The sequence below is a fragment of the Cynocephalus volans genome, chromosome 16, assembly GCF_027409185.1.
Source record: "Cynocephalus volans isolate mCynVol1 chromosome 16, mCynVol1.pri, whole genome shotgun sequence".
NCBI classification, from domain to species: domain Eukaryota; kingdom Metazoa; phylum Chordata; class Mammalia; order Dermoptera; family Cynocephalidae; genus Cynocephalus; species Cynocephalus volans.
The window spans coordinates 1,730,307-1,756,267 of NC_084475.1; the positions used below are offsets into that span (position 1 = coordinate 1,730,307).

At 47.3% G+C, this 25,961-nt stretch overlaps 1 protein-coding gene, 1 long non-coding RNA gene and 1 pseudogene across 4 annotated transcripts; 2 read left to right on the forward strand and 1 right to left on the reverse strand.

Moving 5' to 3' along the window:
• Window positions 1-595: 595 nt before the first annotated feature.
• On the reverse strand, window positions 596-12,555 carry LOC134364856 (leucine-rich repeat-containing protein 37B-like). Its single transcript, XM_063081032.1, has 3 exons — window positions 11,936-12,555; window positions 4,980-5,278; window positions 596-1,129 (listed from the first exon to the last, which is right to left on the reverse strand). Exons 1-3 carry the CDS (start codon window positions 12,015-12,017, stop codon window positions 995-997), a joined length of 516 nt encoding a protein of 171 aa, XP_062937102.1. The 5' UTR covers window positions 12,018-12,555; the 3' UTR covers window positions 596-994.
• Window positions 1,686-4,308, forward strand: LOC134365024 (vigilin-like; annotated as a pseudogene).
• A 103-nt stretch (window positions 12,556-12,658) lies between the features above and the next one.
• Window positions 12,659-25,598, forward strand: LOC134364857 (uncharacterized). Of its 3 annotated transcripts, none has more exons than XR_010021904.1 (4): window positions 12,659-13,451; window positions 13,668-13,967; window positions 23,027-23,340; window positions 24,072-25,598. It is a non-coding gene; the product is annotated as an uncharacterized LOC134364857 (long non-coding RNA). The 3 variants fall into 3 exon arrangements; XR_010021903.1 differs by having other exon boundaries at window positions 23,243-23,340; XR_010021902.1 differs by lacking the exon at window positions 13,668-13,967.
• The last annotated feature ends 363 nt before the right edge of the window (window positions 25,599-25,961 follow it).

A 25,961-nucleotide genomic window follows, 5' to 3' on the forward strand; every position in this document is an offset into this window, starting at 1 on the left:
ATTTTTAAGTTCTCAGGGGAGGGGGAATGCCTCACTATGGACTCCAAGAAATGGTGACAAATCTCACGGAGGGACTAGGCCCAGGAGGGCTGGAGTATTCAGGGATGGCTTCGTGAAGAAAGAGGAACTTGAGGTGGCTTTTGACAGACTCACAGGACTTCCACAGGCAGAGTGACATGCGGGAATTTTAGATGGGCAAAGGCACAGACACAAGTAGGAATGGGCCTGGTGTGACGGGTGTGGTGGGGGCTGCTTTGGCTGGAATGGAGGCTGCCATGATGGCAGAAAAGGTAAATGAGGTAAATGAGGTTGGGCTGGTAGAGTCAAGATTGTCAGCTTCTTAAATCACTGTTTTCATATGCCAGGACCTGCCTGCTGGGAAAATAAGCTGTTTTATAACTGAACAAAAGGTAAACAGAGGCAAGCTCCAGGAAGGCTCCTGTGAATACGACATGCCTTAGAGTAGCCTAATGCAGGATTTGGCTGCAGGGCTTTACCTGAGCCTATTTAGGCAACGCCTTACACACTGGAGAAGAAGGATGCTGTGTCAATCTGATGAACCTCCAGGACAACACTGCTATCTGTTGGCCCCTTCCTTTCTCCCCAGGATGATGACAGCTCCATGAGGGTTAAGATTATACATCTCTTGTCATTTTAGTAACAGGGAAAGAACTCAGTGGCAGAATGAGGGTGGTTGGTGTGTACATAAAATAGCTGACATACTTTTAAGTTGGCAAAATTTCACTATCGTATCAACTCTGGCTTCTTAAACTTCAGAAAATAGTCTAGTGGCTTGTTATTTTGGTCTTAATTCCACAGAGATCTCCTGGGAGTGGGGTTCCTGTAAGAGTCCCTGGAATAGGCTTTGCAATAAGAGAACAAAGCACACCTCAGTCTCAGTGACTGAAGAGGAATGTCATACAGTAGTAGGTGGGAAAATGGCTTTGATTTTCACTTTGTGGGTTCAGATTCTATTATAAAGACAGGATGTATTCTAGAAACCTGAATCAATTGTTGTTCTTACCACAGTGAGACAGAAAATCATAACAAATATCATCACAATGACAGTCCCAGATATTGCCAAGATGAGTTTGTGGTCATGGCCATATCCTGGAACATATTTAGTGAGCTAAAGAAAAAGAATGAAAATCATCTTTATAAAACAAAGAGATAGGATGAAAGCTGGGATGGCTGGGTAGCTCACTCGGGAGGGCATGGTGCTTATGACACCACGGTGAAGGGTTCAGATCCCTGTACTGGCCACCCACCAAAAAACAAAAAAGAAAGAAAGGGAGGAAAGCTAACTATTCAAAACCCCTGTCTTGGGCTGGCTGGTTAGTTCAAGTTGGTTAGAACATGGTGTTGTTAATGCCAAGGTCAAGGATTCGGACCCCAGTAGGCACCAGCTGCCAAAAAAAAAGAGAAAAACCACCAAACAAACAAACAAAAAATGTAAAACCAACTCTTCCAGATGAGTAGCTTACAGGTTCTTAAAGAACATACTGAGAAGTGTAGCCTCTTCTCATTTACCAAGATGGCAGGTCCTCTCTGTTTTGCCACAGTTCCTACCTTGTGAGCTTGGTTTCCTTGTGCTAGTAAGAGTGGAACAGCAAAAGCGGGCAAGCTGACAGGCGGCCTCGGGACGGACTTCCTGGCTACTGACCGTTTAGCTCTGCTCACCTGGATGGTGTATGGGCGTGAGATCAATCATGAGCTCTGTTGCAGTTTTGACCGGAGAGAATTCTGCTGAACACCGAAGTGGACTGGTTTCGCAACAAATCATAGTTGCCACTTTAAATTCAGAAGAGAATGACCCACCAACCTACAAGGATCCTTCCCTCCACTTTCTGAGAAAGCAGGGTGCTTGGTAAGTGCCCAGGAATCTGCTGGAGCCTAGAGTAACAAGATCCGGCCCATCAAGTCTTCCGTCATCACTTGGGTGTTCCATGTACCTCTGGAAGAGAGGAAATATAAGGACATGAACCAATTTGGAGAAGGTGAACAAGCAAAAATCTGCCTTGAGATCATGCAGAGGACTGGTGCTCACCTGGAGCTGTCTTTGGCCAAAGACCAAGGCCTGTCCATCGTGGTCTCTAGGAAGCTGGATGCCGTCATGAAAGGCTGGAAGGACATAGTTGCTAGACTGCAGACTCAGGCCTCAGCCACTGTTCCCATTCTCAAAGAACACCACCGCTTTGTCATTGGCAAAAACGGAGAGAAATTTCAAGACTTGAAGCTACAAACTGCAACCAAAATCCAGATCCCATGCCCAGATGACCCGAGCAATTATATCAAGATTAATGGCACCAAGGAGGGCATCAAAAAAGCTCGCCATGAAGTCTTACACATCTCTGCTGAGCAGGACAAACATTCTGTGGAGAGGCTAGAAGTGCAGAAGGCCTTCCACTCCTTCATCACTGGGCCGTATGATAGACTCGTCAGCGAGATCATGCAGGAGACAGGGACGCACATCAACATCCCGCCACCCAGCGTCAACCGGACAGAAATTGTCTTCACTGAAGAGAAGGAGCAGTTGGCTCAGGCTGTGGCTGGCATCAGGAAGATTTATGAGGAAAAGAAAACGAAGACCACAAGCATTGTGGTGGAGGTGAAGAAATCCCAGCACAAGTATGTCATTGGGCCCAAGGGCAATTCATTGCAAGAGACCCTGGAAAGAACTGGAGTTTCTGTTGATATCCCACCCTCAGACAGCATTTCCGAGACTGTGATTCTTCAAGGTGAGCCTGAAAAGTGAGGGCAGGCGTTGACTGAAGTCTATGCCAAGGTAAATGGTTTTACGGTCTCCTCTGTCTCTGCTCCTTTCTGGCTTCACCGTTTCATCAGTGGCAAAAAAGGGCAGAACCTGGCCAAAATCACTCAGCAGATGCCAAACGTTCATATCGAGTTCATGGAAGGTGAGGAGAAGATCACCCTGGAAGGCTCCACAGAGAACGTCAGTGTGGCTGAGGAACAGATCGAAGGCATGGTCAAAGATCTGATGAATCAGATGGACTCTGTGGAGATCAGCATTGACCACGAGTTCCACAGGCACCGCTCCAGGCAGAGCGGAGCCAACACAAACAGAATCAAAGACAAGTGCAAGGTGTCCGTGCGCATCCCTCCTGACAGTGAGAAAAGCAACCTGAGCCGCATTGACGGGGACCCACAGGGCGTGCAGCAGGCCAAGCGCGAGCTGCTGGAGCTCGCCTCTTGCATGGAAAATGAGCGTACCAAGGCTCTAATCATTGACCAAAGATTTCATCGCACAATCATTGGGCAGAAGGGTGAATGGATCCGTGAAATTCGTGACAAATTCCCAGAGGTTATCACCAACTTTCCAGACCCAGCACAAAAAAGTGATATTGTCCAACTCAGGGAACCTAAGAATGATGTGGAAAAATGCACAAAATACATGCAGAAGATGGTGGCCGATCTGGTGGAAAGTAGCTATTCAATTTCTGTTCCGATCTTCAAACAGTTTCACAAGAATATCATTGGGAATGTAGGTGAAAGGATCAAAAAGATCCATGAAGAAAGACAGCAACATCAAGATTGCCCTTCCAGCAGAGAACAGCAGTTCAGAGACCACTGTCATCATAGGCAAGCGAGCCAACTGCGAAGTGGCCCAGAGCTGGATTCTGTCCATTTAGAAGGATCCGGCCAACATAGCCAGGGTGGAGGTCTCCATCCCCGCCAAGCTGCACAACTCCCTCATCGGCACCTAGGGCCATCTGATCTGCTCCACCATGGAGGAGTGTGGTGGGGTCCACATTCGCTTCCCCATGGAAGCTTCAGGAAGCGATATCGTTGTCATCAGGGGCCCTTCCTCAGATGTGGAGAAGGCCAGGAAGCAGCTGCTGCACCTGGTGGAGGAGAAGCAAACCAAGAGCTTCACTGCTCCACGCCAAGCCAGAATATTACAAATTCCTCATTGACAAAAGGGGTGGCAAAATCTGCAAGGTGCATGACAACACTGGAGGCCACGTCATATTCCCAGCAGCTGAGGACAAGGACCAGGACTTGATCACCATCATAGGAAAGGAGGATGCTGTCTGCGAGGCACAGAAGGAGCTGGATGCATTGATCCACAACTTGGATAATGTGGTTGAAGACTATATGCTGGTGGACCCCGAGCACCACTGCCATTTTGTCATCAGAAGAGGCCAGGTCTTGCAGGAGATTGCTGAAGAGGATAGTGGGGTGATGGTCAGCTTCCCGCGCTCTGGCACACAGAGTGACAAAGTCACCCTCAAGGGCACCAAGGGTTGCATGGAGGCAGCCAAGAAATGCATTCAGGAGACTTGGTAGGCCCCTGGGAGGCTTGGAGTGGGGTTCTACCCACTGCACCCCCCATGGCAACTCAGCAAAGCAGGTGGGTGAGTGTTGCCTCCTTCCCGCAGGGAGGCCATTCCTTCATGCAGACCCAACAGGTTCAAGAAGTCTTTCTGGTGCCCTGTCTCCCTTTCTCAGCCTTTCGTTTTTTCTGACAGTCTGTGAGAATGCTGCCTTTGAAAGCAGCATTTTTAAAAAATGAAAATACAGTTTACCTAAGGGGTAAGCATGCGTGAAGGGAAGAAAATGGGCTGAGGGAAAGAAGATGCCAAAGTGAATCTGTGGATAAATGGTTGGATGACGGCTGTGCTAACCTTCTGATTGGATCATTATCCAACATATGCATGTATTGAAACAAACTGCAACCTCTAAATGTGTATAATTAAAATAATAAATGAAAAAAAAAGAACATAGTAAATCTATTGTGTTATGTAATCTTACTATTAAGCATTTTCTTCTACAATTTATCTTGTGTGTTAGGTCTGCTTTATTCTCTGAGCAAAGTGGGAGACCACTATCTTGGTCAAAGTTACATGAGCAAGACAAGATATGGACTAGGAGCCTCTGGTCTTCCTGCTTGGGCACTTTAATGGCATATCCTAAATGATGGAAAATTCGGGGTCTCATGTTTCAGCAGTTGTCCTTACCTCAGGTGACTCCTGGTCTTTCTGTTCACCCTGGGCTTCTGGGCTCGCATTGATGTAGTTCTCAGTTTTCCTTTGGTCCGGATCCCATTCTGCCTTGGACGCCTTTGCTTCCTGCTGCTCACTGAGAAGCTTCATCAGGAAGCCTGTTCTGGAGATGAGCTTGGCACAAGCCATTTGTGTGTGGGGCTCAGAGCAGTCTGTTTTCAAAGTCCACATAACATGAGAAATGAACCTTCTCATGTCATTGTTGGAGAAGAAGGATCCTAGCTGCTGGTTTAGCAGAAATTCAAATTGGTCACCTGGGGATGAAAGCGAGGGGTAAGTGAAGACTTTGTGCTTGGGGGTAAGTCAGTCTCCAGTGCTGTTTCACTAAATTGTTTAGTACTTGGCACTGACTTTACTGCAGTCACAGGAGAATCTGCAGCAGAATTCTTGTGGTGCTCTGATCCCTCTTGATGCTCTGACCCCTCAATGATGCTCTGATCCCTCACTTGTTTGACGTGCCTGTTCTCTCTGCCTCTTGGCCCTTTTGAGGACTCTGTACGCTCTCTGCAGCCTTTTCCCTACCCTCTCAAGATTGCCAGGATGTTCTCCTGTGATTGGGCAGTTTCTAACTTCTTTGAAAAGATTTGGCATTTTAATTTGGGACCTAAAAGACTAGACTGCATAAGCAGGGCAGTTTTCTCTTTCTTTTCAACCTCATCAATTTTTTCTTGAATTTCTGTAGCTAACAACGTTTCCAGAAAATAGAGCTTCCTCAGTTTACTTTTGTAGGGTGAATTGTTCAATTCAGGTATAAGAGAGGGTCTATTTTTATTTCTTTTCAAATAACCCATGGGCATATCTTCATCCTGTACATTTGAAAAAAGAATTTTAATGAATGGTAATAATGTTGATTGTATATCTTCTAGGTTTCCCTCTGATAGATAAGATAATAGGTAATTTAGTGCATGTATAATTTCACTTTTATCATTTAGGTCTAGCTGCTCATTCATATTTGCCCAGTTCATGCCAGTTTTGTCTGAGGATGCCTTCTCTGGCTCAATTGTCAGCTCAGTGCTTGTGTTCTTCTTCTGAGCTTTTAATAGTTTCATGAAAGCTCCTTCAGGATTTCTTATAGATGCCTCCTCACCTGCCAAAAGAGAAGAGACTGCTTTTGATAAGGATGATGGAGCAGCTTTTTGTCAGGCCACAGCTATACATCCCAGTCAAATAAATTAGGAGTCAGCAAATATATGAGTGCCATTTAGAGATGAGGAAAATAAACCAACAATTAAATCTATGAAATAGCAACAACAGAAGGACAAAAAGGCATCATTTGAAAAAGTGGCCACCTACTCAGAACATTCCATTTAGATTATTCCATTGGTCCCCAATGGCTAATTGCCCAGTACTCATGCCCAAGGCTGGAAGACAAATATTCTCCAGTCAGCTGGCCTCTCTGCAGACCTTCCATGTCTCCTCACATTCAAGTGCCCCATACTGTCCTGCCTCATGTCCAGATGTAGTGCAAGTCTTCCTCTGTCCCCCTCTTTAGTGTGCTTTTGGTCTCACTACCATCACAGGTGACCATGATGAAAGACAGTCATCTGAGGGGAAAAAGGGCAGAGACGCTAAAGCACAAACCCCATTCCTCCTACTAACAGGCCCTCATCTGGACATCCTTCTCCACCTACCCACCCAGTTCCTTCACTGGGTCCCTGTTCCTGTATAGCATAGCCCCCATCTCAGAAGTCTCACTTTGGGATGAGAGTACACAGGGAGAAGGCAGACTTCTAAGAAGAGTCTGGATAAGCCCCCATTCTAGAGTCCCTTTCTCAATTCTTGTTGGCTGTGGTAAGTATTAGAAATTACTCTGGACATAAAAAAACAGCTTAGTTTAAACCTGCATTATGTGGTGAAACAATAACAGAGATCACCTTGGCCAAATCTGGGCAATTTGAGCATTTAAAAGCATAACGATGATAATAAGGTACAACATAGTGTGAAGGATACATTAGTTCATAATGATAATCAAAGATAAAAGGGTGGGGAGCTCTTCTCTAACAGAATAGTGCCGGCTAGTAAATGTAAAAGGAATGATAGAATTAGAAAAGTGCCATTTTGCAACCACCAATATAACACTTCGTTCACACAAGGATTATCATTGATGCAAAGTTGGGTGAAAAGGCGTTTGACAGTAGGATCGTAACTGATCTCAAAGTATCACCGCACAAACTATTTATTAATTACCAAGGGGGAAAATAACTTTACAATGGAGAGATCTGTAAGATACCACCTTAATCAAGTGATCAACCAGCATTATAGGCCATTTAGAGTCATGAGTTAGGAAGGATACATTGCCTATGTAGTATTCTTACCAAAAATATTTAACCTGAATCTAATCAGGAGGAAACACACAAATCCAGGTTGTGGGACAACTTACAAGACAACTGTCTTAAACTCTTCAAAAGTGCCACTGTCATAAAAGACCAAAAAGAAGTAGGGAAATGCTTTAGACTAAAGGAAACAAAGACATAACATGCAATACCTGATCTTTGATTGGATCCTGGATCAAACAAAACAGATTTAAAGAACATTACTCTTTTCTGACCAAGATGGAGTTACAGAGACCAATTTAACCTCCCACCTGAAAGAACTGAAAAACTAGACAAAATATACAAAACAACAATTCTCAAGACATTAGACATCAGGCAACGACAGACAGTGATCTCAAAGAGATGGGAAATAAACGAAGTAAGCCCTGTGACTGCCTTGAGAGAGTTTCCAGGCTGTGGTGCAAGGGTGGGGGAGACACAGGCAGAGACTTGCGGACTCCTTGATTAAGGAAATGGAGCTGAGAATCCAGGAAAACTGAGGTGACCAGAATTCACAAAGTAGAGTACTAGAGAGAAAAGAAGTGCACAGAGAAGGAACTCTGGAGTTATGCAGAGGGATCTCTTGAGCGTTCAGCAAAGTACTGATCAGTGCATGTGTATGAGGAAACTACTTAAGGCCAGGAAAAGAACCACTTGAAAGCATTAGACAGGCATGGTGCTGATAACACCAAGGTCAAGTGTCCAGATCACCATACTGGCCATCTGTAAAAACAAAACAAAACACAATTAAAAAAGTATAAGGGGCTGGCTCATGGCTCACGTGGGAGAGTGTGGTGCTGATAAAACCAAGGCCATGGGTTCAGATCCATATATAGGGATGGCCAATTAGCTCACTTGGGAGAGCATAGTGCTGACAACACTAAGTTAAGGGTTAGGATCCCCTTACTGGTCATCTTTAAAAAAAATAAAAGTGTAAGAAGAATAATTGAATTATATGCAGGGTTAGGAATAGTGCCTGTTCCCATGACAGGCTGGAAAACCTCATGAGTCAAGGGGCATTGGGTACTGAGAAATGTCTTGCCTTAACAGTTGTGAATAATGAGCTCTACACTAAAGGCTACTATGTGATCCCACCTAATAAATCTTAAAAGTTAGACCCAAAAGGATAAAATTGTTTTGAGTAACCTAACTTTACCCAGAATATGCTCAAGCATATTTACAGGAATATAAAAATATACAGCACCCAACAAACTAAAGTTCACAATGTCTGGAATCAAATTAAAAATTACCAACAGGGTTCAATTCCTGCACCATCCAGCCATGGAGCAGGGGGAGGGAAATTACCAAGCATGCCAAGAAGCAAGAAAATAGGACTCATACCAAGGGGAAAAAATCAATCAAAACTAACCCAGAACCTACAGGTATGTTAGGATGAGCAGACAAAAACTTTAGGACAGTTATTATAAATGTATTTGGCATATGTTAAAAAACTTAAAGACTGAAAAAGTTAAATAAAGACACAGAATATATAAAACAGACTCAAAGTGAACTAGAGACTGAAAACTACAATGTTTAGATGAAAAATCCATGTTATGGGATTAATGGCAGATTAGACATTGCAGAAGAAAAGATCAGTGAACATAAAGGCAAAGCAACAGAAGCTATGTAAAATGGAACACAAAGAGAAAAACCCCAAAACCACCACAACAGAAATGAACAGAGCAGCAGTGAGGTGTGCGTCAATGTCAAGTGGCCCCGCATAAGTATACATGGAGCACATACAGGAGAGGAGACAAACTAGGAACAATAGAAGGGAACTTCTTCAACTTGACAAATGACATCTACAGAAAACCTACAGCTAACATATTTAATAGTGAAAGAAAAATGCTTCCCCCGCCAAGGTCAGGAAAAAGGCGAGGATGTCTGTTCCCACCACTTCCGTTCAATATTGTACTGAAGGTTCATACCAGTGCAATAGGGCAAGAAAAAGAAATAAAAGGTACCCAGAATGGAAAGGAAGAAGTAAAATTGTCTTTCTTCACAGATAACATGCATGTAGAAAACCTGAGGGAATCTATAAGAAGACTACTAGAACTAATAAGTGAGTTTGTAAAGGTTGCAGGTATAAGATCGATACACAGAAAAAACCCCAATTAATCCTTAATATCTAGCAGTGAATAATCAGAAATTGAAATTTTAAAAATACCTTACAAAATAGCAAAAATACTTAGACATAAATCTGACAAAAAAGGTAAGATTTGCACACTGAAAAATATAAAACATTGCTGAGAGAAATTAAGGAAGACCTAAATAAATGGAGAGAGATAATGTGTTCATGGATCAGAAGATTCAATATGAGGATACTTCAAAAAGTTTGTGGAAAAATAGAATTAAAAGATAACATGGGGGGGCTGGATGGTTAGCTCAGCTGTTTAGAGCACAGCCTTATCAACATGCATGGGTTTGGATCCCCATATCGGCCAGCCACCAAAAAAAAAAAAGAAAAGAAAAAAAAGAAAGATAATATGAATCTTTACATGAAATTTTTGAAGCCCCTCATATTAATAAGATGTCAGTTCCCAAATTGCAGGGTTTTCTGTGGAAACTGACAAGCTTATTCTAAAATTCAAATGGAAAAATCTCCTAGAATAACCAAGACAACTTTGAAAACTTGGAGGACTGACACTGTCTGATTTTAAGACTTATTAGGAATCTACACTTTCAATGTATTGTTATATTGCTATAAAGACAAGCAAATAGATCAAAGAACAGAATAGAAAGTCCAGAAGTACATAAGTACATAGATAAGAACAACTTATTTTGGGCCAGCCCCGTGGCTCACTCGGGAGAGTGCAGCGCTGGGAGCGCCGAGGCCACAGGTTCGGATCCTATATAGGGATGGCCAGTGCACTCACTGACTGAGCGCCATGCGGGCGACACCAAGCCAAGGGTTATGATCCCCTTACCAGTCACACACACACAAAAAAGAACAACTTATTTTGAGGTTCAAAGATAGTTCAGTGGAGCAAGAATAGTATTTTCAACAAATGGTGCTGGAAAAATTGAATATTCACATGTAAAGAGTGAACTTCAATCCATACTACATACAAACATGAGCTCAACTCAGTTCATAGACCTAAATATAAAACCTAAAACTATAACACTTATAGAAGAAAACACAGGAGAAAATCTTTGTGACCATGGATTAGATAAGATTTCAGAGACACAAACCCGAAGGCATGGAATACTGTTCAGCAATAAACTACTGATACAGACGACAACATAGATAAATCTTAAAATAATCATGCCAAGTGAAAGAATCCAGTTAAAAAAGAGTACATACTGTATGATTCCATTTATATAAATTCTACAAAATGCAAACTAATCTATAGTAACAGAGAGCAGATAAAAGTTTACATAGGGATTGGTGAGAACAAGGAGGGAGGGGAGGGAGAAATTACAAAGAGACATGAGGAAACTTTGAGATGATGAACATTTGATTTTGGTGACAGCTTAATGGTGCATACATATATCTATACAGATTATTTACTTTATGTGGATTATACCTTAAAAAGCTGTTTAAAATGAATGATATAATTGAGACAACTGGGGGAATTTGAATATCAACTTTTTATTAAGTAACATTGTACAGGAAATTAATTCTTTGGTGTGTTAATCGTTATTGTAGTTATATAGGGAAATATCCTTGCATTTAGGCACAAAGTACTATTATATTTTTGAAATGGCCCATCCAGAAAGAAAGAGAGAGAGACAGACAGAAAGAAAAGAGAATGTTAACAATTGAATCCACATGAAGGATACAAGGGTGTCCATTGTACTTCCTCTTTCATCTTTCTAGTGGGTTTAAATTTTTTCAAAAGAAAAATTTGAGCAAAAAAGATACCCAAACTATTGATTAGCTTATTATTACGGTTTACTGGGTGCAGTTTCAGGGAGACAAAAACTGTGTCTGTGACTGGAGTAAATCCTCCAGGTTAACTTTAAGCAGGATAGCATGGTGATTAGGAATACAGATTCCATAACCAGACGAGGCTCGAATCCTAGCTCTGCTAATAATGTGACCTCGGGCTAACTGCTTAATCTCTGTTGCTCAGCCTCTCTGTTATAACAGCACCTACCTCTGATGAGTTTTTAGGAAAAAATGTATCAATACCTGAAAAGGGCCTGCCACATGGTTAAGTGCTCGATAAATGTTAATTAGTAACTTGCAGAGGCTGCCTGAAAAGTAATCATGCTCTCCCACCTTGGGTGCTTTCTCTGAGTCCTCCAAAATGATGACTTTATTAGGACCACATTATGACTGTCAAAACAGAAGTGTGTTTCACGGGTCCATGAAGGCTGAGTTGGCAGTACAATGTAAAGAGTTTTAGATTAAAACTGCATCCAATAAGTTGGCCTGACACATTTTTCAAACCCCTAGAAGGGTAATTATGTGTGACTAATATTATTGCTCTGGGTCTGGTGGAAGCTTCTGATCTTCATATAGAAAGAACGGACCCAAAAGTGTAATTCAGCATTTTATGTCTATGGCAGCCTCAACTCAGACGCAAAGTATTTGCTGTTCCTTTCCTGTCCCAACTTTTTATTTTGGAAAATTTCAAATCTACAGAATCTTACCTTTGAGTCTGATTCTGATCCCAATCTTGCACTGGAGCCACGTCTGGGAGCCTTTGTGGCCGAGACAGCGTCTGATTGTCATCCCAATCTTGCACTGGAGCCACGTCTGGGAGCCTTTGTGGCCGAGCCAGCTTGTCACGCAGATCCCGATGCAGAACCGCAAACCGATCCGGCTCTGGGGGCAGCTCTCGAGCTGAATCCGGGCCCAGCGATGGAATCAGCTTCTTGGCCACCTCCTGAGACCGGACTAACATCTGGAAGGCAGAAGAGGATCCCAGGTAACCAAAGCCCCCCGGGGCTGCGGGGGGTGTGAGCGCATGCGGTGACCCAGCTCGCAGGTCAGAGGAGCGCGATGACCCCGGGCTCAGTCAGCCCTGGGGGGACGGAGGTCAGCTGCACAGGGTCCTGGGCCCACTCTGGAGGATGAGCCACCTGGACTAGCAGCCACAACGGTTACCATGTGAGAAGCCAGGAGCCCAGAGGCGCAGCCGGGACGTGACGTGCGGAAGCTCTGGGGCGTAGCGACCCAGGCCAACGGCACCGGCGCCGCACGCCCAGCGGAGCCAACCGCCCAACCGTCACCGCAGCCCCGCGACGCGCGCGCCCTGAGCAGCCGTGGCCCCGCCCCCTGCCCGCCCCTTTACTCGGCTCGGGCCCACGTGGGCGCCACAAGGGTGAGCCTTGTCCCACAGTCACGGGGCTCAAGCCTCCGTGCCCCCTGCAGAGGTGACAGTCACCTCCCGCTGGAACAGCCCCTCACATTCTCAGCGAGGCAGGACTTGGGTCGCAGACCCGGGTGGCCCTGGGCCTCCAGCAGCCCATCGGGGTGGGGTCTGCAGGGCATCCACGGGAGCCACAGGGCCTCTCCTCTCGGGACATTCCGAAGTGCTGCTGTGCTTCTGACAGCCCGGACTCCTCTTCCACGCTGAGCCCTGCGAGCTCTTCCCCTCGCCGACTGCTTCCAAGGAAAGCACCTGACCTGCAAAGTGAGCGCCAGTCAGGGCTGCGGGCAGAACACACATGGCTACTTATTCCAGAATATTGCCATTCCTGCCAACTCTCTGTGTCCTTGGTCCCACGTTTGATAATTAGGTCACCACTCTACTAGGTAGGGGCTACCACGGAACCAGCGATGACCCCAACATTTCTGTAGATGGCCTTGGGGGACGGGCAATCCGGGCTGCGCAAGAGTTTGAATGACAGTGAACAGCCCTCTACGTCGGCACAGGAAGACTCCCCCACCCCCGGGCTCGACACAGCCATTAATCTAGAAGCAACAACCCCGCTTCTCAGAGGCCTCTCACATGCACGCCTGGAGAAGGCACTCAGGAAGTTAACGTCAGCAGGTTAAGTAGCTGCCTTGAAACGCTGCTGTGACTGGCACCCTGCTGACCTCCCTCACCCCTCCTTACAGTCTGTTTTATTTCTCCTTCACTGTCCGGCACAACCCCCAGCACGGAAGCTCCAGGAACCGGCTTCACCTTCCTACTCCCGGGCCTCGCGCGCGGCCTGGCACGTAAGTGCTAGTTTGACAGGGAGCTGGTTCCGAGCTCCTCCTCGTCTAGGGGTGGGTCCGTTGTCGCGACCAGGTCTCTGAAATCGGTGTTATTTCCCTCCTTTCACGGTTCACAGGGAGCTGCGCTTCTTAAACTCCGAGGTTTCCTTGACTGCTTTCATTTAGATTGAATTAAAATAATTATTTTACATGGAACAACTCCAAACACATTTTCAGGGCAACACTTGATCTTCTTCCAAGGACGGACGCAGCGTGTGGGTGTCGCGGGCGGCGCGATCGCCGTGCTCTGCGCGCTGTCACTCGCCTGGTCCTCGGCGCCGCCTTCCGGGGACGCGGGCGCCGCCCGGCCGCAAGGAGGCGGAGGAGGGGGACCGGGACCCTCGCCACCCTCGTGGGCTCTGCCACCGCCTCCGGGCGGGCAGCGCGAGGGCCAGCGACGTGCCTCGGGGCGCTCGGGTCCGGGGACAGCGCGGGGCTCCCCGAGGCGGCGCGGGAAGGGACTTGCACGCCCGCTCGGTAACGTGTCGCTTCAGCGTTGGGGGCTGGGAGAGGGGACGAGAGCCCTTAACGGTTTTTTAAAAAAGAAGCTCGGGGCAGGGTGGAAGCGGGTGTGGGAAGCCGTTTGGGGCGAGGGTCGCTCGCGTGTGTGCCGGTGGGGCCGGGCCAGCAGCAGGCTGGGGACAGTGGTGGAAGAATCGGGGTCGCCGAGCTCGGCCTGATCTTGCATTTGAGAAGGAATCTGGTAATAAGAGTGCAGCCGTCGCGGTTCCTGCGGCGTCCACCGCATTACCCTCGTGGCGGCACTTTGGGACCTGCGCGGGTCGCCTGGCTGGGGAGCGGTCAGGCAGCGCCGGGCTCCCGGGGCTCCACGCTGAGGCCGGAGCCGGGAAAGGGAAAAGGAGCCGTTTTCTACGGTGACAGCGGCGGGAGCAGGTCCTGCCGGGCGGCCAGACAGCTGGAGAGATGAACCGAAACGGTGGAAATCTGAGTCTCTTCCATGATATGGAAACAAAACCAAAAACAGCCAGTTGAGTCCAAAAGGGGGGAACAGTACAATTAATAGCTCAGGGTAGCGAACAAATAAAATTCAGTTGGGGGAGGGAAAGGGAGACTAGATCTAGGTACAGTTTAATTCTAAGGCCAAACGCCCGTCTAAGGGCTTGTTTTGACCCCGGCCTTCCAGAGGGTAGGAGAGTAGACCCCGAAGAAGCCCCTTTGTTGCATCCCGGAGACAGAGGTGCTTTTTGGTGAAGGGGACCCGGGATGTTTAAAATGGAGACAACGGCCTCCAAATGCAGTTGTCTTGGGGGCCTTCCATTGTGAGACGCCCCAGCTGCCCAGACCCGGCATCTCCTCAGGTGCGACCTGCCCCTGCAGCACCGTGTAGCAGTGACAGCCTTGGCACTCACTGGCCAAGGGGGAGCGGGTGCTTCTGCTGTCTGCCAGTGTCTGGTCTGGGGGAGAACTGAAACTGGGGGTCCTGAGGAGAGACTGAGCTTTGTGGCCTATGCATACCCCCCTCTTGTGCCAACCCCACTCAGGCACTGCCGTCACTTGACAATCTGCTGGGGGAAGGCCCTGACGGATCTCTCCCTCTCCTCTCTTCTGCCACGGGTGGAAGTGAAGGACAGTAGGGAAGACAGCTGAAGCCTTAACTGGCTTTGGCAGGAGAAGCGCAGGGAACGCCGCCGTCTCATGTCTCCCTATTAGTTCCATGAGGAAGGGGGTGGTAGGGGGAGTATCTCAGCAAAAGCACAGGTGGTCACTGACTGTGCACGATCCTGAGTCTTCCTGGCTCCTGAGCTCTCCTGTGTAGTCAGAATCATCACTATCAGGATGTGTTCCCCACCCCTCCACCCTCTGCTGCCCCAATTTCAGACCTGGGAGGATCCATTGAGTTGGACAGGACAGGACAGGCCAGTAAGGCCAAGGGCCAGAAACTCCTTATAAAGTGTCTATGGGGCAGACACCCAATGTGGAGAATGTTCTGTTGATACTTTGGTGTGACTTACAGGTAGCCCAGCCTGATACGGGGATAGGAGCCTGGCTTTGAGTAGCACAGGTGTCTGGAGCCTGGGCTGAACCAGCAGCCTAGAGAATTCTGCTCAGACAGCTGCAGGCGTTCATGTAAACCTCAAATGACCAGAAAATGGGGATTTCAGGAGGAACACAGGCTTCGTCACTTTGCTGCCTGGCCAAGTTAGAGTGAACACTATGAGGACTTTCCTCTGATAAAAAGGGTCTGCTCCTAACTGTGACTGGGGCAAGAGCAGGGTGGCTCAAGAGGTACATTTCCTGAATTTGCTGAAAAAGGAAAGACTTAGTGGTGAAGCTTTGTAGGATTTTCTGTCAAAAAAAAAGGACAGTAAAGTCGTGTCCGTGCACTCACATGCATGTCTGGGCCCCCAGCCCCTGACTTATACACCCGTGTGTACGTATGCACACCCGGGCACATGTGCATGAGTGTATGTTCAGGCAAGCAGGCACACGCAAAGGCAGGAGGATCCAGCCTCAAGGACAACAGCAAGTGTGATCGGGGTCCTGGGAAGAGGTGCAGAGCGAGAGATCGCATTTGTGGCCCATCTTGGTGCTCCCCAAAGCCTAAGGAAGTGTGTTTACTGAGCCGCCTTATATAAACCTTGGGTGGGGGTGGGGATTCTGAGTTACATGAGATAAGAGCGAATGAGGCACAGTGCTCCAGGGGAAGGGTGAGACTGGGTCAGAATCCTGAGCCTTGGGCATGTGGGTCGAGGATGGAGAAAGGGACCTCGTTCTTGAAAGCCCTCCCCCACCCCAACCCTTGGGCAGCTAGTGCTCTTCCTATGAGGCCTGCTCAGGATGCAGGGGCCAAATCTCAGGGGCTCCTGGATTCAGAAGAGCAAAGCCTGGGATCCTAGCTGCCCTGCTTCCTAGCTCTGTGACTTCGGGGAAATAGCTCAACTTCTCTGTGCCTGTTTCCTCTTCTATAAAATGGGAGCAATGGGACCCATAGCTCCCATGACATGACTTGTGTGAAGTATTGCCAGCACCATGCCTGGCATTTTTGTTGTTTTTTGTTTCTTCTTTCTATTTTTTTATTTAATTTTTATTTTTTGTCTTTATTTTTTAAATTTTAGTGCCTGGCATTTAATAAACACTCAGTAAAGACAATTATTATGATTATTGTTAGTTTTGTTTATTGTATGAACTCTTTCCCAGAACCAAAACATATTTGATCCTCTGACATGGGATCCCTGGACAGAAAAATAGTCATACCTATTTGCAAAACATTTTGTAGTTTTCAAAGCTCTTTCATAAGCAGGATGAAAATTAAGTATCAAATGCCTAATGTGCCAAGCACTGAGCTCCCACCCTCGTGAGGAAGGGTTTGTTGCTACTCCCATTTTGCAGGTGAGGAAACTGAGGCTCAAAGAGGTTGCCTGGGTCATGCAGCTAGGAAGGGGCAGAGCTAATCCTGCCGGCGTGACTCGGGTCTTCACTCTACATGATCCCCTTTCCTCCCCACCACACCTTGGTGAGTAAGAGGAGCAGAGATTCCCCTAGTTTCCTGTTTAGAGGAGAGGAAACTAAGGTTCAGTTTAATGCCCAAGTTCACACATTCAACCAGTGTCTGTTGGGAACCTACTGTGGGCCAGGTACTGTGCCAAGCATCGGGTAAGCAGGGGCATGGCAGAGCTAGAGTCCAGCCCCGGCCCGCAGCCCCTGAGTCCCAGGAACACACTGTGCTCCTCAGAGCCACTAGTCCTGGGGTGCGGGTGGCTGGTTCCATGCGTCTCAGGGACCAGATCAAACCCTCCACACCCTGTCTTCAGAGTCACTGATGGTTCTTCTGGGGCCAGGTGTGCCCTCACCAGCAAGATATCTCCTGGAATGGGGGAAGGGAGTAGAGGGCACCCACCTCTTGCTGGTCCGAGCCAAATTCACAGAGGGGTGCTGGGCCATGGCTGCTGAGTCATCCTCCCCAGGCCCCAGCTCAGCAGTGGAGCAAGAGCAGCCTTGAGCACTAGGGGTGGTTTCAGGGGAAAGGATGAAGCGTGAGAAGTGGGTGCAGACAGAAGCGGCCCACATCCAGTATTCCAGTTTGGGGAAAAGGTATACATGTGTGTACACGCATGTACGCACATATTTAATACAAAGGACTCTCGTGGGATTTCTGAGTAGCGTCCCTTGAACACAGCTCATGATCCTCTCTTGTCAATCAAGATCACACCAGGCACATGGGGTGTCCAGAGTGTTGAACCCCAGCTGGGCAGGCAGGGAAGGTGTCCAGCCTCTGACATGGCAGCTGGGGGGAGCGCCCGGGGGCAGCACCTGCTCACCCTTGCAGCAATAGCTGTATTTCCTACACTTGGGATTCTTTGATGGGTACAATCTAGTCCAAGGGTAGAGAACACTAGATTTCAACAGTTTTCAACAACAAAAGCAACCAGAGTTAGCAAACCCGAGAGCTCATAAGATTGTCATCTGGTTGTGTGGTTACATAATGGCTCAAGGTCGCACCCTCAGCCAATGGGTGGCAGAGGTGACAAGCAAACCCAGGTCTCACTAATGCACCAGCCAGTGCCAATATTTATTAGGCATGTCCTGTATGACTCCTGGTGCTGGTGCAGAAGAGGTTGCTGAGGTGAAGGTAACTCAGTCTCTGCCCTCAGGATGCTGATAGCATCAGTGCACAGGGGAGGTAGTGACACCTTAACTAGGACTTCTTTTTGGGTAGCCAGCACCAGCTGGTGGGGTGTAGGGCTCAGTGGGAACTTGCAGGCCAGCTCTACACCCGAGTTCCTCCTGGGGCTTGCTTTTCGGGGAATGCTGGGCAGAAAGCCCAGGATGTGGAACCTGCATGTTGACAATGGTGCTGCCAGATGGGCAGAGGCCAACACCCATCACTGAGAGGGTTAGGGTTGCCCGCAGGGTTCCTGACTGCAGTTGGAGTCCTCGTCTCCCGGGTTCTCTCCCACTGCTGTCTTTGGGATCTTTTGCAGGAAGCATTTTCACACTCCAGGATGGAACCAGAAGTGATGGGGGAGATGGGGAAGCGGTAGGGTGGGGAGAAACCAACATTTACCAAATTCCATCTATAAACCAACATTATTTAATCCTTGCAGCAACCTATGGGTTGGGGATTATTTCCATTTTACAGATGAGAAAGTGGAGGCTCAGAGAGGTTAATTACAGCCAGGCAATGGCTCTCCTAGGATGTGATCCCCGTGTGTCTGCTGCCGCTGCCTGTGTTTTTGCTCCACCATGCTGCCCATCAGCTGAGGGATGCGGAGTGAGAGAGCTGGTACCAGGGAGTGGGCAAGGGGGTCGGGAAAGGTAAAAGAGCCTCTCTTACAATGAGGCCTCATACCATCCTATAAATCCCCACAGAGGGGGACCCATCTCAATGGTTTGCAATTATTCACCACCACTACTCATTATTTTTTGCCCCATAAACTATTCAATTCTTAACTATTCCATTTTGTTTGTCTACCAAACACACTCCCCGTGTTACAGAATAATGAAATTGTTTGCTGTCTACGACTGCTAACCTCAGCTTCTGGCCATCAGGACAGAGCCTGGCCACAGGCCAAAGCAGGGAAACCTGATGATTCTGTGGGTGTTTAGAGTCTCCGGGCTCAGGAAAGCAATTCTGGCCCCTCTGCAGGGTGGGGGTGGGGGTTGCACGCAGCCCTCTCGCTATGAAATAGAGGAAACTGAGGCCCAGTGAGAGGGGGTGATGCCACCAGCATTTGAACAGTGGCTGCCTCCTTTCTGGCTACTCTCGCCCCCTGGCCCTCCCCCTCCGTCCTGCTGAAACCAGCCAGCCTCCCTGTCTGGTTCTGAGCAGGCCCTACGAAGGGAAAAACAACAGTTATGCTCTGGCATCAGGACCAGGGAGGGAGGTGGGATCAATTTGAGGACTTGAGTCCTTTTCAGAAGGGCAGCCTCTTGCTGGGGCAGGGAGCCTTGGATCGTAAGAAGGCTCTGGGCACCCGGGAAGGGGGTGAAGAGAAAGGTCTGGAACAGGAAAAGGGACTCACCTTCTGGGAGGCCCATGGCTGTGGGGACCCCCGCCATCCAGCTAAGGCACCAGAGCAAGTTCTCCGAGTCACAGTCTTCTCATCTGTAACATGGGGATCAGAGAGCCCACCTCCCGCGTTTGCTGAGAGGATGTGACGAGATGATGCTCGACGAGCTTGGCTCAGGGCTCTGCCCTCGGCAGGTGCTGGCTCACTGGTTGTGGATGTTCAGATGGTGACGGTCTCTGCCCCAGGGGTGCCCATCAGGAGGTGGCAGGTCTTCAGGGTGGGAGTCACATGTTCAATGAGATGGAACAGGGGAGGAAGGCGGTGCTGCGAGACAGGTTGGGGACATTTTCCCTCTAATGACTCAGAAACAGGAGGGGACGTCGAGGGGTGCCCACAGTGGCAGCACGCATCATCCCACAGTTCTGTACTGTCTGGGGAAGGAGAGGAAGAGGCTGGATGTGGAGTGGAGGGCGATGGGGGGTGGGCTTTGGAGGCCTCCTTCCCCTGTTCCTTACTCAGAGGTATTTGCTGAACACCTGACTTGTGCAGGGTGCTCTACGGGGGGCTTGTGAGGGCTGGGGAGAAGGAACATGCCACGTGCCCCAAGCTGAGGAAGGCCTCCACCCCAAGCCCGGCCCCCGCCTGTGGCCCTGATCCTGTAAGAGCACCGCCCTGCCACCTTCCCAGCCACCCAGAGGGAAACCATGTCTGACTCTGCCCACTCCTTCAGCAAGTCTTGCAGATTCCACGTTCATGCTGTCTCCCCTCCTGTCCACCTCCCCAGCTTAAGCCCTTGAGATTTTTGCCTGGGATGTGCTAGAGCTTCCAATGGCCTCTTGGTCCCCCCCTCATCTGCACTTCCCTCTTCCCTGATCCCTCCTTCACTGCCACCAAGACGATTTGCCCAGAACATAGATGGCATCACGTCACTCCCCTCCTGGGTAGCCTGCGATAGGTCTCTAGTGCCTACGGAACTGTCCAAAGTCCTAAACCTCTTCACCAGCCCATGTCCCAGTGTTTCTCTCTGTGCTCTTGTCACTCAGCCCTCGTGATGTTCCCTAAAAACGCTGCAGAGCTCACTCTCCGTGCTTCTGCTCCTGTTACTCTGCTTCCCTCAAATGCTTCTCTTCCTCTCCTGTGCCCTTTGGGAACTACTCGTCCTCCAAGGTCAAGCTCAAGCACAACGTCATCCACCAAACAGAATTACGTTTCCTTCTCACATAGTCCTGCTACACAATCTTTGTATGTCTAGGTAACAACAACTAATGTTTATTGAGCCCTTCTCTGTGTTAGACTGTTCACGTATTAACTCTCCTAAGAAGTGGCTTCTATTATCCTCCTTATTTTGCACTTGAGGAAACTGAGACCCAGCAAGGTTAAGAGACTTGTCTGAGGTGGTATAGCCAGTAAGTGGCAGAGCTGAGATCCAAACCCGGGGAGAATGGTTTCTGAGCTCACGCTCTTAACGACCCAGCCACATGTCGCAGTGCATGGCATGTGCCTCACTCTGCACTGTCACGGTTACTAGCGTCCACTTCTGCCTCCCCTACTACACGAGCTTGAGGACCAGAACTGTCTTCCCCGCGTCTGTGTTTTCTGCAGCATCCAGCATGATTCAGTGCGGGAATGCCACCACCTGGTTGAAGACGCAGCCCTGCTTTCAAGGGGCTTCGTGCTCCATAGGGATCAGAGATATTTAATCCAATAAACAAAGCACGAGGAGCGTGAGCACTCACTTTAGTCAGATCCAAATAAAATTCCACGGGAATTATTCCCTTTGAGGTGCTAATAAGCGTACTTGTCATTTACAGAGGCTCCGTCACATGCCAGGAACAGTGTGAAGCACGTTTCATATTTCATCTCATAATCCTTTCTGATTCTTCTCATAACTCTCATCTAATAATTCCTGCAAGACATGTTGTCATGTCCACTTAATGCAACAAGGTTCAAATGGCTTAGGTCACTCCTCTAAAACCACAGCTGATAATTGACAGAACCAGAGTTCAAATCCAAGTCTGAGTTCAAAAGATATTTTGAAGGGGCATAGCCGGTACCTTTTACACTTTTCATTGAAATTTTGAAATGAAACTATGCCTTGATTTCTCTGTTTCATTACTGGGGATGCCAGTGGAATGTTTCTGTGGGCACTTCCTGCTTTGTTGCAGAATGTGACAGTGACCCATCAAACGTGAAATAGCACTACTACTACCATGATGACAATAGAGAAGATGATGATAAACACTAAAAGTAGAGAGAGAGAGAGGGTTAGGTCAAGCTGGTGGACTGAATACTCATTCTAGCCAGCTCTACATCATCAAAAACATCACGACAGATATTCAAGAAAATCCACAGCATTGCCAGAAGACAGAAGGGTTGTCTTCATTGGACCAGAAACCATGATGGTTTCCTGGAAAATGGATGGCAGATTAGGTCACATTGAAGAGGGTGCCCACAGTCCACAGGTCAGGCAAGTGAGGTCTGCCACAAAAGGAGGGAACAGCTCCAGGGGTGCCCCAAAGTGGGCTGCACTGGACAAGGGAAGCAAGAGGGGCACCCCTGGGGTGCTACAGAGGTTGTGGTCAGAAGAACCAGCCTCCTCTGTCCTTACCCCAGCACTTCTTGCCAGTGCAGGTAACACCGAGGCTTTGCCATGGACAGGGCACCAGGGAGGATACAGAAAAGGAGAGATTATTTGTGTCTGTGGTGAACTTAAGATGCACTGAGCTGTAAAATTGGGAGAGGTTTGCAATGGCAGTGAGAAGGCAAAACCGTCCCGAAGACCGCTCTGGGTCCTTTATGCCCTGGGCCCTGTCCAACCTAGAATGTGTCTTGTTATGCTCCTGGCTGCAGACTTGGATAATGAGATACTCTACTCCCCAAAACGTGATTTTATATTAATTTTTCTGGGATGTACCTATGGGCAGTCACATGTGTACTTACCAGAGGGTGGAAAAACTCCAACGAATTGCCATGGAGATGAAACCTGTAATGCGGTCGCCATGGTAACTAAGTTGTCTCTGAAAGGCCACATCACCTTGGAGAAGTAGGAAGCTCCTGTCAAGAATGTGCAGTCAGAGGCCAGATCACAGACCTTCCCATCAGGGCCAGGTGCTCTTCCAGTTTCCTTTATTTCTCTTTTCTTTCTTTTCTTTTCTTGTCATCCCCAAGGGCAGGAGATTTTAATTTCAGTGACCTTGGTTCAAACTCTGGCCATGCCCCTAATTAGCCATGGGGACCAAGTATCCGAGGGCCTTGAAGAGGTGTGAGTAGTAGGCTCCTGGCCCCTGTCTCTGGCTCGCTGCTGACTAGCTGTGTGATCCTGGACAGGTCACTTCTCTATTTTCCTCCTGTGTGGACTGAGGAGGCTGGACTAGATGGTCTCTAAGATCATTCCGATATTTTTCTCTTTCTTCCATGACACTCTGCTTTGCTGGGCAACCAGCCTCCCCCCTCCCGCCTCCCCAGTAATGGGTCGCCTGAGCTGTTCGTGGTGCTGAGCGGTTCGTGGTGACTGTTGGGCTCCTGGGCCAGTTTCCGTTCTCAACATATTCTGACTATTCTCAGGACTTTTAGAGACTGCTGCATTATGATCAGCTCCGTCAGAAGTCTCAGAACCTGTTTGCAGCTGGGCGGAGACTGCAGAGGGCGTTGGAGTTTGGACAGCACCAGAAGAGGAATCTGGAGATGTGTCTTAGCCTGACTCTGACACTTGCTCTCGGTGGGTTTTTGATGAAGCCACACTTCCTCTGTGAACTTTCTTTTTCTCATCTGTGAAACCAGGGATGGTAACTAAGATGATCCCTAAGACCTGATGGACGCAGAAGAGTCTGGAACTTGCCTGGGCTAAGGGGGGGAGAGGAGAGCCCATAAAGACCCAGGTATTTCCCACCTGTCCCAAAGCACAGAACTCTCCAGTGGTGACTGCGATGGAGGTTGGGAGGAGGGACAAGGCACACTCCTTTGTCAGGAACGTGTGTTCTTTTGTCTGGAGGAAAAGACAGGCAGTGAGCAGATGTAGTATTTGCATTTTCTGCAATGACAACTGAACACTGAGGATGATTACTGCTTGTTATGAAATGTGTCAAAACTATAATCAAATCCCCAACTACATCATCTGCCCACTTATCTGATCATCTTTCTAGAATCCACTTCCCTCCTTAGTAGCACAGGATGAAAAAACTAAAAGGCGAAAGCTTAAAGAGAGGTCAGACTAGAAGAGACACAGCATGGGACACATGGTGATTTGCTCTGGAATGTCTCGTGTTTTTCACTCCTCAACTCCCCCACCTGGCCACATAGTGCAGTGGTTGGGAGTGCAGAGTCCGTAATTAAGAAGCCCTTGATTTAAGCCCTGCTTCTGTTCCTTGTTAGCTGTGTGGCATTCTTTCCAAGCCTCAGTTTCCTCATTTGTAAAGTGGGAGTTAGTTACACATACCTCTAAGTATTGTTGAAAGGATTAATAACATCATTTATGAAAATGATTAGCCAGCACAGTGTCAAGCACAAGTTGTAAGTGATTGTTTTGGTTATATACAGCTGCATAAAGAAACAACCCCAAACTTTCTGGTTTGAAGTGATAACCATTTTATTATCTCTCATGATCCTGCAGGTTGACTGGGCTCAGCTTGGCAGTCCTTCTGCTGCACGTCTGCTGGAACTGCAGCCATCTAGAAGCCGACGGGCCAGAGTGTCCAAGTCTGGCCATTGGTGGGGAAAGCTGGGAGGCTGGGCTCAGGCGAGATGGCTGAATCTCTTTCCTCTCCTTGTAATCTCAAGGCATCTCCTTCTCCATGTGGCTTCTCCGCAGTCTAGACAGCAGGATAGCTGGACTTGCTATGTGGGGGCTTTCTTCCCTAAAGTGCAAAGCAGAAGTTTTCAGGCCTTAATAACACCCAGAATCAGCATATTTTCTCTTCTGCCACATCCTATTTATTAAAATGAGTCACAAGGCCAGTCCAGATTCAATGTGGGAGGAGACTACACAGGGCATGAATACTGGGACGCATGGTTCATTGGTGGGGGGGTAATCTTTGGAAACCAATTCAACATTGATCAATAAATGTTTATATTACTGGAACTCCAAGTATGCTCCACTCCCTTATCCCTTTTTAAAAAATATCATCTTGTGTTGGAACAAGTATTTGTTGACTAAAAAGTATTTTGGAATCATGTGGTCACCACCCTAACCAAAGTCCTGTAGGACAGGAGTCATGTATCTGTTTCTCCTATGTCACCCCTCAGGCCTAGGACAGGGCTCTCCATACAGCAGATATGAAATAAAGGCTGCACATTTTGTTGGATATTAATATTTCTATGCCAGCTTTATTTTTGGTTAATATTTTCTTTGTGTATTTTTTCCTCAACCTTTTCCTTATAAATTTTCCATGTCATTATATTTTAGGTGCATATTGTATAGCTAGGGTTTTTTAAAAAAATAATCTTTTTACTGGTGTGTTTCATCTGTTTTCATTTATTCTAATCACTAATGTATTTAGATTTATTTCTACCATCGTATTTAGTGCTTTGATTTATTTTTACTTTTTTTTGGTGGCTGGCCAGTACAGAGATTGAAGTTGCGACCTTGATGTTACCAGCCCTGCCTCTAACCAACTGAGCTAACTGGCCAGGCTTGTGCTTTGTTTTTACCACTCTTTTCATTTGCTTCTTTTCCTTCTTTCATGCTTTCTACTGGTTTGGAAGTTATGTATTTTATTTGTTCTTTTAGTGGTTACCCTACAATTTTTAACAGCATCCTTGTTGAAAGTCTGAAATTAACCAGTATCTCCACCTTCATCCTGGACAAAACCAGAACTTTAAATGTTTAAACTCTGATTACCTCTCCCATCTACAAAGTATTTTATTCCCATGTGGTACTTTTAACTCTCTTCAAAGTACTCATTATAAACATCTTTTTATTTCAAATTTACAGTAAAATTCACTTTTTTGGTGTACTGCTATGAGTTTTAACAAATCCTTAGAGCTGTGTAATCACCAACACAATCATCATACAGAACAGTTCCACCCCCAAAAAACTCATGTTGCTACTTTGTAGTCAAACCCTCTCTCCTTCCCTTAACCTCTGACAACCACTGATCTCTTCTCTGTCCTTATGGTTTTTCTTTTCCTGAATGTCAAATAAATGGAATTGTATGATAAGTCACCTTTTCTGTCTGGCTTCTTACACTTAGCTCAACGCATCTATGTTGTTTCATGAATCAGTAGTTCATTCCTTTTTATTGTTGAGTAGTAATACTCCATTGTATAATGTATCACAGGTTTTCAAAATTTAATTTTTATTTTGATCTATCTCCAGTTGAAGGATATTTGTGTTGTATCCAGTTTTTGATGATCATGAATAAAGCCAACATGAATATTCATGTACACTCAGCCCTCTACATCTGAGGGTTCCACGTCTGCAGATTCAACCAACCGTGGATCAAAAATAATCCAAAAAATAACAATAAATAATTCAAATTAAAAAAATATATAGTGTAACAAC

Bases quoted from the DNA above. Each gene is read 5' to 3' on its own strand.
- LOC134364856 (XM_063081032.1), bottom strand. From the start codon at position 12,017: ATGACAATCAGACGCTGTCTCGGCCACAAAGGCTCCCAGACGTGGCTC. The intron at 5,279-11,935 runs GTAAGATTCTGT...TTTCATCCCCAG, and splicing joins GATCAGAATCAGACTCAAAG to GTGACCAATTTGAATTTCTG. The intron at 1,130-4,979 runs GTAAGGACAACT...CTTTTTCTTTAG, and splicing joins AAGACCAGGAGTCACCTGAG to CTCACTAAATATGTTCCAGG.